Below are 13,015 nucleotides of genomic sequence, written 5' to 3' on the forward strand. Positions count from 1 at the left end.
TGCCCCAGAACCAGCGGAACGAGTTTTAAATCATTGAATTATCGCGCAAAGAGCTAGAGCTGGGCAAGAACTTTAAAACTGATGAACCAAATTTAATAAGTAAACAAAAAACCACACGTGAAAACTAACCTTATCTCTATCAAAAGGGTGCTGCAGTCCACATCTTAAACGCTGCACACGACCATCAGGGAAAAACGTTGTTAGATATGATGAACGTTTTGGGACGATTTCCCCTATTCCCTCTCTTTTTAGAGCGGGGGCGACAGCGTGTTCTCGAATCCTCAAAGCCCAGCCGCTGCCCAGATGCGGAGAAAAAGGTGGGGTTTTTTAAGAGAAACGGTAAAAACTGGCCTCGTGGTTGGTTTGGTGTCAGTTCCCGGGTGTTACGGGAGGAGGTCAGCGGAATGCGGGGGGTTTGTGGCTTCGCCACCCTTTAAAAACGCTCCCGGGGACCTTTTAAACATCTTGTGGGCGATGGAGTTTTATGTGGGCGTTTCGCCCCTGGATCTTCTCAAACACCCTGAAAGTTAGAAAAGACAGGGATTTTTAAGTCTTTTTTTTTTTTTTTTTGTTAAATTTGTTAGACCAAGCTTCGTTATTCCTACTTTTGGGAATTCTTATGCTTTGCTGCATAGTTTGACAGAATTTTGGACGTTGGTGGCTCAACAAGGCAGATCGTGGGGGATTAAAATATTAGAATTAATTGTGCGATCGCTTAAAATGAGGTTGAATTGAAACTCGAGGCATTTTGCTTGGCATGAGTGAGTGGAGTGGGGAAGCCTCAGGCTGCAAATCCCTACGAAGCTCGAGGGTTTTTTGGTCAAAATGGAGAAACGCTGTGATTCTTGCGCAAGGAGGGGCCGGTCTGAACCTCAGGACTCGGTGGAGGGCCTCCCCGACTCTGAAAACACTGATTTTTTGGGGTTGAAAGCCAAATAAAACCGCCAAGCGGCCCCAGGGCAAGGGGAATCCTCAAGCAGCCCTCCCCCTCTGCCCCCCCCGGGTCGTTTTTGAGTCTCAAAACAGACGGGATTTAGAAGAAAAATGAAGAGCTGACCTTCCACACTCGCCGCAGGGGAAAAAACCCGGGTCTCCGGCGCTGCCGTCCCAGCACCAGAAAGGACTGGGATCGGTGGAGGAGCTGCCGTCGCTGTTGCGCTTCTCGACTCCCCGGCTTTGGATTTTCGTTGGGCATGACGCGGTGCCTCTTCTTTGTGCTGCAAAGGGCCTGTAAATCAGATGAAAAATAGCTTGAAACAGCTGCGGGCGGCAAAAGAATTAGAGTTTTTTGCGACAGAGGTACCGCGTTTTACCAGCCCAACCCCACCCGGGTGGACTCTGAAAACTAAACGGTCGAAAAAAACCACTTTAGTTCGACTGGGAGAACCAGACCTTGAAAGAAAAACTGTATTATTTCTCTATTTTAAGCAGAAAGCGCTTTCCTCCCCAAAAATCTATCCAAAATGTGGAATTCTGAAGAAACGAAGCGGCACGGCCGCCGCGTTTCTACCACCAAAAAATGACAAATATTTCTTGGCATACATCACGTCAAAGTTGTGGTCCAGGAGGGCCCAGGCCTCGGCAATGCCCGTGGTGTTGCTCAGCACACACACAGCGCGCTGCACCTTGGCCAGGTGCCCCCCGGGCACCACCGTCGGCGGCTGGTAGTTGATGCCCACCTTGAAACCGGTGGGGCACCAGTCCACAAACTGGATGCTACGCTTGCTTTTGATGGTGGCGATGGCGGCCTTGACATCCTTGGGCACCACGTCCCCGTGGTACAGCAGGCAGCACGCCATGTACTTGCCGTGCCGCGGGTCACACTTCACCATCTGGTTGGCCGGCTCCAAGCAGGCGTTGGTGATCTCGGCCACCAACAGCTGCTCATGATAAGCCTTCTTGGCCGAGATGATGGGGGCGTAGGCAGCCCATGGGACGTGGGTGCGAGGGTATGGCACCAGCTTGGTCTGGAACTCCGCCAGGTTGACACTGAGGGCCCCATCGAAGCGCAGGGAGGCCGTGATGGAGGACACGATCTGGCTGATGATCGTCCCAGCCAAGGGGGACGAGCTGGGGGGCCCCCACCCCACCTCTGACCTCGGCAGCGGGACCAGGACGGACCCTCCCCGCAGAGAGAAGGGGCCTGGCGCGGATTTCATCTCGAGCCCTCTTCCTCAGCCCAAAGCCACACAACTCCCTCTCTTTCTCAGCCCCCAAACCAGCCACGCCAGCCCCTTTGCCAGCCCCGCCAGCAGGAGTCCCGCTCTCCCTGGCAGGCCCCAAACCAGCTCCCCCCTCTGCTTCCTCAGCCCCTCTGCAGCCCCCCTGGGCAACACTGAGGGAGCGCAGCCACCCCACAGCACCCCAAACCCCCCAGGACATAGGCACCCCGCGGGGAGCCGGGCCCAGCCACCCCCCTCACACCCGCCAAGGCCCCCCGCTCAGGCCCCCCGTGCCCCCAGCCCCACTCAGGGCCCTCCCGCCCCACCCCACCACCCCTCGGGGCCGCCCACTCACCTTGACGCGCTCCAGCTGCCTCACCACGTGCTCGCGGGAGCCCCGCGGGCCCGGCCCGGCCTGACCCACCACCCGTCCGCCGAGCCACGCTTTCCCCCCAGACCGCCCCGCATTCATTTCCAGGCGGCTGCCGTTCTCCCCCGGCCCCCTCAGCTTCCGGAGCGCCCCGGCCCAGCCCGGCTCAGCTCCAAGAAGATCAGCCAGATGCAAAAGCTACCACCACCGAGCACCAAGTTCTTCAGAATGTTGTGTAGAACGTAGGAGGCCGGCAACGCTCCATGACAGCGCTTCGCCGGGCATTTCGGCACATTTCTAGCCAACTTTGGCTCAAAAAACCTGCCATTGAGGACTGGCCGAGCCACTGGGACAAGGTCAACGTCAGCTGCAAGGGCCTACGCAGCCTGGGCCTTGCACCAACCACACGCTGACTCCTCAACAGGGGTTCCCTTGTCCCCGCTTTTCCCAGAGTTTGCTCTTCTTCCAATGGCTGGGCGCACATTTTAGTCTTTCATCAGCCAAAACCCCCCAAATCCCTGGCCATTCTGCCCGGAAGGTATCAAAAAAACCACCCGAGAGGTAAATCATTCCGCCAAGACCATCCTTTAGCCTTTCTTGCCATCCTCAAGTATTTTGAATTGCGCGTTTTTAACGCTTTGATTAAGTTTATACCCCAAACAATGTCGCACAATCAAATCAGGTCGTGGGTTTAGGAGGAACTTTAACCGCAACTCCAAAGTGATTAACAGGTTAAGTATTTCCCATAAATTCCACCAACAGGCCCCTGGAACCTTTACCAAGTCTGTTACCAATAGTGTTAATTACCACCAAACCCATTCCTGCTGCGTTATCTGAATAGAATTGGGGGTATTTTAAGGGAGGTGTGATGCTGAGCGCCTAAAGTGGTGACCGGTGGCTCACAGAAGCCATTCCAGCACGGGATTTTTGCTGAATACACTCAAAAATCACTAAAATCACCACCCACCTCCTTCCCTGCTGGCAAATTCGTTGTCATGGATGGTACCAAGATGTTTACCAGTAACTATTTTTAAGAAAGAAAATAATTTACAGCTTTAAAATGAGTTATGACAGGAAACTAGGACCAAACATAGAAATAACCTTGTAGTTTTCAGCCCCCCCAATCCTTCTCTCTTTGTCTCAGAAAGAAAGACCAAAAAAAAGTCAAAAATGCGCCTTTCTTACTTTAAAAACTAGGACTTGATTTCAGTTTAGTTACACCTCAGTAAATCTGTGCAAATGTGTGGAAGTTCTCTGAAACGTTGAGGCCACTCGTCGTGTTGAGTACTATTTATCCTAAATTCTAAATTCAAAGTTGCCCCTAAGTGATACAAACCGTGTTAATTTGTGACATGAAACGGGAGAAGAAAGCTTTGCACTCTATTTTGATTTCTTTCTCATTGGAAATAATGCCATGAGCCATCTTCTTGAGTATGAGCTCTGTTTCTACAGATCTGAATAAGAGAGCCCTCAACCATAATCAGTTCACAAATGGAGTTGAGACCGGGCAGCATTTCCAGCTAAGGCAGTTCCAAGCAAACAAAAGAGACGAAGAGACGTTACAGGACACCAGCAGGGAAGGGGCTTAAAAAGAGGCCTCTTTGGTTGTCCCAGTGCTGCTGGAGCGTTCCTCTTCTTTTCTTAAAACAGTCGTTTTTCTCCGTTCCTCCTCGAAAATAACTTTAATTGCTCCTACCCTCTGAAGAGTGTGACTGCTGCAGAATTAACCACTGTGATGAGTCCCTCTCTTAGGCTGAGCCCAGCCTCAGTGTCTGGGGTCGCTCCTGCCGTGCCATGTCTCACCTGTGCTGCGCTGCTCCCTGCGTTTACTTCTGAGGGGTTCTGGTGCTGCAGCGAAGGAAGGTGCTCTGGGGAGCCATGGAAAGCAGAAACACCGTAGGGAGGTTGGGAGCATGGGAGGACGCAGTCTAGGTGACACCACTTTTCATAGTCCTCAGAAAGAAAGCGAGGAAGCTTTCTGTCCTGTTAAAATCTTAGCTCCTGGTTGAACCTGCTTCCTGCTTTGCTCTCCTCTGTGACCAGGTGCAACCCCCTGTGCAGTATCTCTTAGCCCAGAGACAATGCTGAGTTTGGGCTCTTGCCCTGGGAATCAGAGGAAAAAGTTCTTTTCCTCCTATTTGCAAGCCACTTAGTTCTCATCTCCTGCGGTTGGTCGGTGGCGGACGGTGCAGGCGAGCGGTCGGCATGAGGCACCTCCTGTTGGTGCTGCTGCTGTTGGGTGCCGTGTGGGCGGACGACGAGGAGGAGGAGGATGTGGGCACGGTGGTGGGCATCGACCTGGGCACCACCTACTCCTGCCTGTGTGGGCATCTTCAAGAATGGCCGGCTGGAAATCATCTCCAACGACCAGGGGAACCGTATCACGCCGTCCTATCCTACGTGGCATTCACGCCCGATGGGGAGCACTTGATCGGGGACGCCACCAAGAACCAGCTTACATCCAAACCCGAGAACACTGTGTTTGATGCCAAGTGGCTCATCGGCTGCACCTGGAATGGCCCTTCTGTGCAGCAGGACATTGAGTACCTGCCGTTCAAGGCTGTTGAGCAGAAAGCCAAGCCCCATATTCAAGTCGATGTTGGAGGTGGACAGACAAAAATCTTTGCTCTTGAAGAAATTTCTGCTATGGTCCTGACAAAGATGAAGGAAACTGCAGAGGCTTACCTGGGGAAGAAAGTTACCCATGCTGTTGTTACTGTGCCAGCCCACTTCAATGATGCTCAGCGTCAGGCTACAAAGGATGCTGGTACCTTTGCTGGGCTGAATGTGATGAGAATCATCAATGAGCCAACCGCTGCTGCCATTGCTTATGGACTGGACAAGAGCGAGGTCGAGAAGAACATCCTGGGTTTGACCTGGGTGGTGGAACACTCACCCTCCTCACCATTGACAATGGAGTCTTTGAAGTTGTGGCTACTAATTGTGGATGCCGAAGGACCTGCGGACGCGGCACCCGGAACGAGCCCTGGAGTTCTCATCGCTCTCACTGGCGGCAAACCGTGGGATAAGTAAACAAGCCCTAGCTACACAGCACCTGGGCCATGATAAGAGGAAGAAAAGGAGAGAGCGCTGAAGGCCAGCCGGGTTGCTAAAGATGACTAGCTTGTCTTGGTTTACACCATGTATGGTATGTGGTATGTGTGCTATGTGCTGTGTAATCACATGATAAGGATGTAGCAGTGGGAAATTGCTAGCTCTGTTGCAGAGGGTATTTAAGGAGGCTGCTGCCTAAAATAAAGCGATTTCGTTTGTGCACCGAACGGAGTCCATGCCTAATTCCCACAAATGGTGCCCTGTGTGAGACAGAGCGATTAACGAGGTTTGACCAGTGGCGAGCCCCACAGAACTTAAGTGCTGCTGAAAGGAAGCAGGAGCCGGCTTCAATCATCTCGTCACGAGAGGTGAGCTGTGGGGAGTTATGGGGAGTAACAAATCTTCAGAAGAAAAATCGGGACTAGGGCTAATGGAGGGACTCTTGCGGAAACATCACGTATATACGAGCCTCCAGACCTTAAAAAAGATACTGAAATGGGTCTCTGTTAATTGCGATGGTGTCAGTGCAATCGCTATTTTTAGTATAAAAATGTGGGACGCAGGAGGGGTTAAACTTTGGGCCAGAGCCACGAAGGTGGACAAGGTTGCCCCAGGTAGATAGACCAGGGTGGGCCGTAGAACCGATGGAAGTCCTGAAATATTGGTGGAGTTTTCACCAGCCGACACGCTTACGCTCTTGGGAACGGCTCGCCCATGCAGGGCGTATGGCTGGCTGTTCGTTGTTTGTCTATAAGATCATGGTTGATCAGGAGAAGGAGCTGAGCCAAAATCTATAGGATGCTCTGTAGGAAAATGAGGAACTTCAGGGTGAGCTCTTGTTGCAAAGGCAAACTTTTATGTCAGTCGTAAGTGATGAAAAAAAAAAGAAAGAAAAAAAAAAAGAAAAAAGAAAACAAAAGAAAAAAAAGAAAAAAGAGAAAAAAAAGAAAAAAAGAAAAAAAGAAAAAAAAAGAAAAAAGGAAAAGAGAAACCCAAACAGGAACAATTAGACGGGGAATGTGCCACATTAGCACAAAAGTATGCCATACGCGCTACGAGAAAGCAGCAGAAAAAGAGAAATAGGACACCTGATTCAAAGCAGTACCATAGAGATATGTTTTTGTGTTTTTCCTATATGTTATTGCATGCCCTGGTAAATTACTCTGTGTTATACCCTGCGAGACTAAATGGACCCCAGCACCGCTCTGCACAATACCCTGCGGCTCCAGGATAGCCCAATTGCTGTATTTTGGTGCCTGTCCCCCGAAAGTTGTTCAAACACAAAGGGGGAACCGAGGCTTTGGCTCAGCCAGGAACCCACAGATACTACGGACGCAATCCGTCAGTGCTGGCCGACCGTTGATGCAGTGCACATTAACGATGCAAGGAAAGATCCTGTTTGCATGAGCGGTATTCCGGACACCGGAGCGGATGTCAGAGTCATCTCTAAAGACAGATGGCCTGTGAACTGGCCGTTAGTACAAATGGGGAAGGCATTAATGGGCATTGGCGGGAATGCTTTGCCTTTACAGAGCAAACACATAATTCAGACCCAGGGGCCCGAAAATCGTGTTGCCTCAGTCCATCCTTTTGTGTTAACTACGCCAATTACTTTATGGGGCTGAGACCGTATGAGCCAATGGGGAATACAGATTGGGTCACATTTGTCTTAGGGGCCACTGAGGTGCAAGCCACCTTAAACTTAACCTGGAAATCTAATAACCCTGTTTGGGTGGAACAGTGGCCCTTGTCACGCGAAAAGTTGCGCCACCTTCATCAGCTAGTTGAAGAACAGCTCCGAGAAGGCCATATAGTCCCAACGACCAGTCCATGGAATTCGCCTGTGGAATTCGCCAGGTCTAAGTTACCCTGAAATTTTGATTTTCACCTTACTAATGTACTGGGAATGTTGTGATCTGCGTGAGCATTTAGATAAAGCCTATAATTGCAGAAGTGAAGCTGTGGAGGCATTCTTTCGGAGCCTCAAGGAAGCTGTTCACGGTAGAAACCAGAACACGTAAAAGTCACAGCAGAAGAAGCCTGCACATAATAACCTTACAGCCTGTGAAAGCCAAGGAGTGCCATTACAAGTAAAATACCAGAATTTTTTACTCCAGAGAACAAGATTGCTGTGCGCTTTGAAAAACAAAACAAAACCAAACCAAACCGCTTGCTTCAGCGGAACCTAGGGTTTTTTGCAATACAGGGGATCAAGTATTAACTGAAGTATTCCACGTAATGGTTACGAGAATGTACATGCTGCAAGACTGAACTCCTATTAGCAGCAATATCCTGCCAGTACTATTCATGCTGACTAGTACTCTACTTCTGGAAGGTAAATACAAGACAAACTCTGTTCTGCACTCCTTCGGAGCAAAGATGGAAGGTGGCAGCTAAATGATAACACACTTTAAATGATGATGACAAAAGAACTTCTGTTGAAGGATAACGCTATCTGTATCAGGAAGATGGAACACGACCCATTCAGTACAGATTAGACAGTGATGGCCAACACCTGAGCGTGACTGAATCTCCTCAGGATAAGGCAGTTGGAACTTCAAAAAACAAACGAAGTCTCCCCAGTTCTGAGGCTTTGTGGGTACTTCTTTTACTCCTGATATAATGCAGAACAACCTCAAGAACACTCCAGTTAAAGATTAAGAACACCTATAGCACTCTGGGCAATTAATTACATAGAGGAAGAAACACCTCTGCCAGGCCCTTTTTCCTCCTGCCTGTTATCTGTGATTCATTACGGAGAAGGGCTTAGGACGGCTTCTCAGAGCTGCCCACTGCTACACAGCTCCTTGGCAAAAGGAGAACTAACGCCCCCAACACGCTCAACAGGGTGAGGCAGCTGTAGCTAACAATCTGCCCACAATACTTTTAATAGTGTCTATTGAAATGAGCGTAAGACGGCAGTTAAATACAGTTCTTTTACAAAGTACCAAGCTTGCAGGAGGTACAACGTGCAGCCCCAGGAAATACAAAGCTCTTAAAGCAACGGCAATGTTCCTAATGTAACCCTACAAGTCGACCTCTGTGCAGTATGAAAATAAGAGAACTTGGAGAAAAATACATAGCCAGGGCGCACCGGAAAACAAGATGTTGCATTGTTATTAAGATGTGTTCTGCTGCTTGGTCTGCACTGAACACACAAGCAACTGCCCTCAGTGTCATGTGAAACTGTTTTTAAAGATCTAATGAACCAAGAAAGACAGTAATTCCACTGGGCAAAAAGAGAGTTTTGCAAAATCTGACCGTGAAAACTTTTCAAATGTTTTCATTTTCCAGCTGTTCACTGACAAAAGACATGAGGCCTGCCACTCAGCCAAAACTTGCAAAGAATAGGCAAAAAAATGAAATAAAATACAGCACATATAGAGAAAAGATATCTTAAAAAACTGCTGGAAAGTTCACCTACCCATTTGAAAAGTGAATCATCTTCCAAAGTATTGTGATTGGATAAATTACGGTAAGAGTTAGTATGATGGTCCAGTATGTCTATATTCTTAGTATTATTACGCTAAGAATTCGGGTAGTGGTCCAGTAACATTACATTAATATTTTGGGCTTAAAATAGTCAAACTGAAATATTTGACTTATAAAAAAGGTGGAATAAAATTGAAGTTCTTTCACTGTCCTCCACTCAAAGAAAACAGCAGCAAGTGAGTATACGGACCTGTATTCTATTCCTTTCAGATCATGTAAACATGTCACACCTTCAACTCGCCTATTATGTTAAGTACCGACTACCACCAGAAAATGTGAGCAGGATTACTCTAAACTTGTGTCTTACCAATAAAGGGGACATCAATTTCGAATCTATACATAGAGGAGTATATGAACAACTACATGAAGAAAACAACCCAAACAGATTTAGTCTTTAATGGAAGAAAAACCTCCAACCCAACCAAGCCCGAGAAAAAATATCTGCCTACTGAAGAAAATAGTCGCTAGAATCAGTGACACGTGTCACCTTCCCAATCACGTAACATTTTTGACTACAACCACATCAAATCCTATTGACTCAAGATTGGGTTAGGTGTATCACACCATCTTACCTGCAGTCCATCTTGGTACGGAACAGCTGCCTGCAGAGCTTCAACAAGCTTATCTGCCCGTTCTTTCCGTGTTTTGCTTAAGGCATCCCAGGCAGAATTCAGCTGCAAATAGGTGAAGTTTACTCCAGTGGACAAAAGAATGTTACTGCTGTATAATGTGCGTTCGCTAATTATTCACTCATCAATAACACCAATAAACTAAGCATGAATAGTTCATATTAATTCCATGTTAAAACTCTTGTTCTCCTTATCACTGCATAGTTACTTTCCTTCAGAACACACTCGACGTTCTGGATGACAAAAGCTGTAAAATTCAATACTGATTATTGAATAGTTTTCTTAACCTACGGATTACAGTCAATATGGGAAATAGTATTATTAAATCATTTGGAACTGCATCCTTATCAAAAAGGTAGCTTAAAAGAAACATACACTGCTGAACACTGGAGAAATTGTCAGTACTCTGTAGTCATCCAAGCAGGATTGTCTCAGTCAAGATGTTGCACTTGGCATAAACCAGACACGTTTCAAATTTATTCTAGCACCCCTATTGCAAAAAAGAAGCCATCTGTTACATTAATCAGTGACTCTTTCACAAAAAACCTTTCTGTCTTTTACAGAACTTTTAACCCATAAATCAGTAAAATAAAATTCTCTATACATTCTAAACTAATACGAGCCAAGATCCATTTACTTGAAAAGCAAACCTTATGTTATCATAAAAGCTTCAGGGGTATCTTACATTTGCCACAAAAAGTTTATTTTCAAAATTTGTTGGGGGCAGGGAGGGGATGGGATATTTCCCATACCTCATCTATACTCTTGTTGACAACAGGTTTGTCAGGCTCTCCACAAGCAGCTCTAAGCTCAGAGCCAAGGCTCAGAACTGTTGCTAGTTCCTCTTGTAGTCCATCAGTTTCTTCTTTAGCAGCCTACAAAGAGAAAAAAATTCAATGCCGCTAACACTAACTTTAATAATCGATGTACAGCTTGTTTTCAAGAGAGGACATGGCAGGATTCGGCCTGTGGTTTCTTTAAAGTCCCTTGGACTCACAATCTGACGCTTCAAACACAATCATCCTTTTGCAGGGTCAGAGTGAAATCAACTGACACCAGTCTAAATTACAACAATGGCTTATGATGTCATTTTGCATGAGATGAAAAAAAATAAACAGGAAGTTTTCAATTAGATTTCTTTAATCAGAGTGATTTCTTTTTCAGAGGTTGTCAGTCAACCCTCAAATCTTTAACTATCAGCATGAATAATTACAGGCTTAAAGCATAATACATAGAGCAGGATACATGCGTACACCTTTCATTTAGATGTTCCCTATTACTCAGGGAATCTAAAGTACGTATAACTTTTAAAAGTCTCAGTGACGTGCTTATTATATACACGTTTGTAAGCAGATATGCAAATATAAGGACAGGCACATGTTGCATGCTCATTGCAATTCAGAACTGGTACACGTTATTTACCACAGACTCTTGAGATATCACTAGTGTAAATTTCTACACAATTATCCCTCTTGGTTTCTAAAAAAATAGCCTCCTGTGGTATTTCATAGTAATTCTGTCTTTTCTCCGCATACTGTAAATAAAATAAGTCAACAAAATACTTTCTACTGACCTCAGCATCTTCTTGCTCTTGCTTGACTACAGATGGGTCAACTCCAGGTCCCTCCAGTTCTCCAGTGAGCTCCTGAGTATCTTTAATAGTAGCTGCAAGAGCCACGTGACTACACCATAACTTCGCGGCTAGTTTCATTACATCCAACAATTTGGCCTCCCTCTCCTCAGTCAAGCTCCAGATGTCTTCCCAAATGAGGACCATTTGGTCTAGTTTATCTTGAACAGCTAAACAACAGAGGAACTAGATTACTACCTTGGCAAACGATTCTTGGCCATAAATCTCCCTACAGTTCTACAGCAGAAACATATGGGTATCTTTTAAAATTTAGACTGTAAAATTGTTTCCTTACAGCACTCCTTATAATCTTAAGTGGAAACAACCACCATAACCCTAAAAAATAAAACAACGGTCATATCCACGATGAATTATTTTAAACAAATACTTTGCTTTTATACATCATCTCCAGCTTCTCCAGGAGAACACAATCCCCGGATCAGTGGTCATCAGAAATGAAGATTTTTATATGCTGCAGCTTGCTGCATTTCCACTACATGAAACTTTCCTCCCTCTATTACCTTTAGCAGATATATCCTTATCGACTCCTTCTGAGCGAGCAATCATTTCCTTCCCTCTCTGTTTAAGCGTCTCATACACCAGCTGAAGTCTTTCCAGATCCACTGACACGTTCTTATTTTCACTGATTTGCTCTTTAATCTTCTCAACCTCTGCTGAGATTGAAGGTGGCTGCCTCAGACGTTCAACTATGCCCTTCAGACTCTCAAGAGTTGGATCTGTCTTGTCATGAAACTGGTAGGGTGGTAAAGGACAGAAAAAAGTGGCAGAGAAATTAGGAAAAAAAAAAACAACTGAAAAATGGCATTTGAAATTCTCTTGGAAAAAGCTACTTTAAAATTAACATATTTAACATCTCTAGCCAACATATGTATGTGCCACTTGCAATACTGCCCTTCGTGGTTCTTCCCCTCTTTCAATATCTAAATTACAAAAATGACCTTGCAAAATGGTACTTCCTCTCAGATGGAAGAATTTTACTATGAAGTCTGGTTTCAGTCCTGAGACATTCCATCTGAAGATGGAGAGCCATGACTCATCGGCTCTTTCATGAGCCATTTCATCATTTTAGCAAGCTGTTTACCTGAGTAGTATATGCATACTTTTTCATATCAGGACCAATATACTGGCATAGAACCACTGGTTAAGATTCGATATGTAGGGTCATTCAAAAAGATGTTTGTTAGTGCCCAGGCGATGCTTGTTACTGCAGTAAAGGAACGTTACTTTCTGCAACTAAAAGCACACAACGGCGTGTGTTATGTTGACCCACAGTTGACTGAGCCCAGGGAGGTGTCCAGAAACTCAATTACAGCTCTCTAACATGATTCCATAGGTTAACATGTAACATGGCTCCATAGGTTATGTGGTACCTTTGATGCGGAGTGCAACTTAAAATAATTTAAAACCTGAAGAGTTAAATAATTCTTCTTCCAGGACTGTCTAGACAAACACTGACGTAAACCATCGTAGTGCAGAGCCCTAATAATATATATTTATGTATCTTGATAAAAAAAAAGATTATATAAAATTACATTCCGGGCGTTACAATGTTTTGCTTTGCCATCTGCGTATACCTTAATGTACAGAAAATGAACCTTAATGTATTGCGTAAATAATTAAGCATTTTCTCAACATCTGATTATACTCTACCTGTTAC

The 13,015-nt window shown here is 46.0% G+C and overlaps 1 protein-coding gene across 1 annotated transcript; it reads right to left on the reverse strand.

Annotated features, from left to right (window-relative positions):
• Positions 1-1,454: 1,454 nt before the first annotated feature.
• LOC134509161 (tubulin alpha-3 chain-like) lies at positions 1,455-12,466 on the reverse strand. Its single transcript, XM_063321645.1, has 7 exons — positions 12,440-12,466; positions 11,859-12,090; positions 11,281-11,507; positions 10,460-10,582; positions 9,651-9,752; positions 8,703-8,731; positions 1,455-2,049 (listed from the first exon to the last, which is right to left on the reverse strand). Exons 1-7 carry the CDS (start codon positions 12,464-12,466, stop codon positions 1,455-1,457), a joined length of 1,335 nt encoding a protein of 444 aa, XP_063177715.1.
• Between the last annotated feature and the right edge of the window lie 549 nt (positions 12,467-13,015).

The sequence above is a fragment of the Chroicocephalus ridibundus genome, unplaced genomic scaffold (genome assembly GCF_963924245.1).
Source record: "Chroicocephalus ridibundus unplaced genomic scaffold, bChrRid1.1 SCAFFOLD_274, whole genome shotgun sequence".
Lineage (NCBI taxonomy): Eukaryota > Metazoa > Chordata > Aves > Charadriiformes > Laridae > Chroicocephalus > Chroicocephalus ridibundus.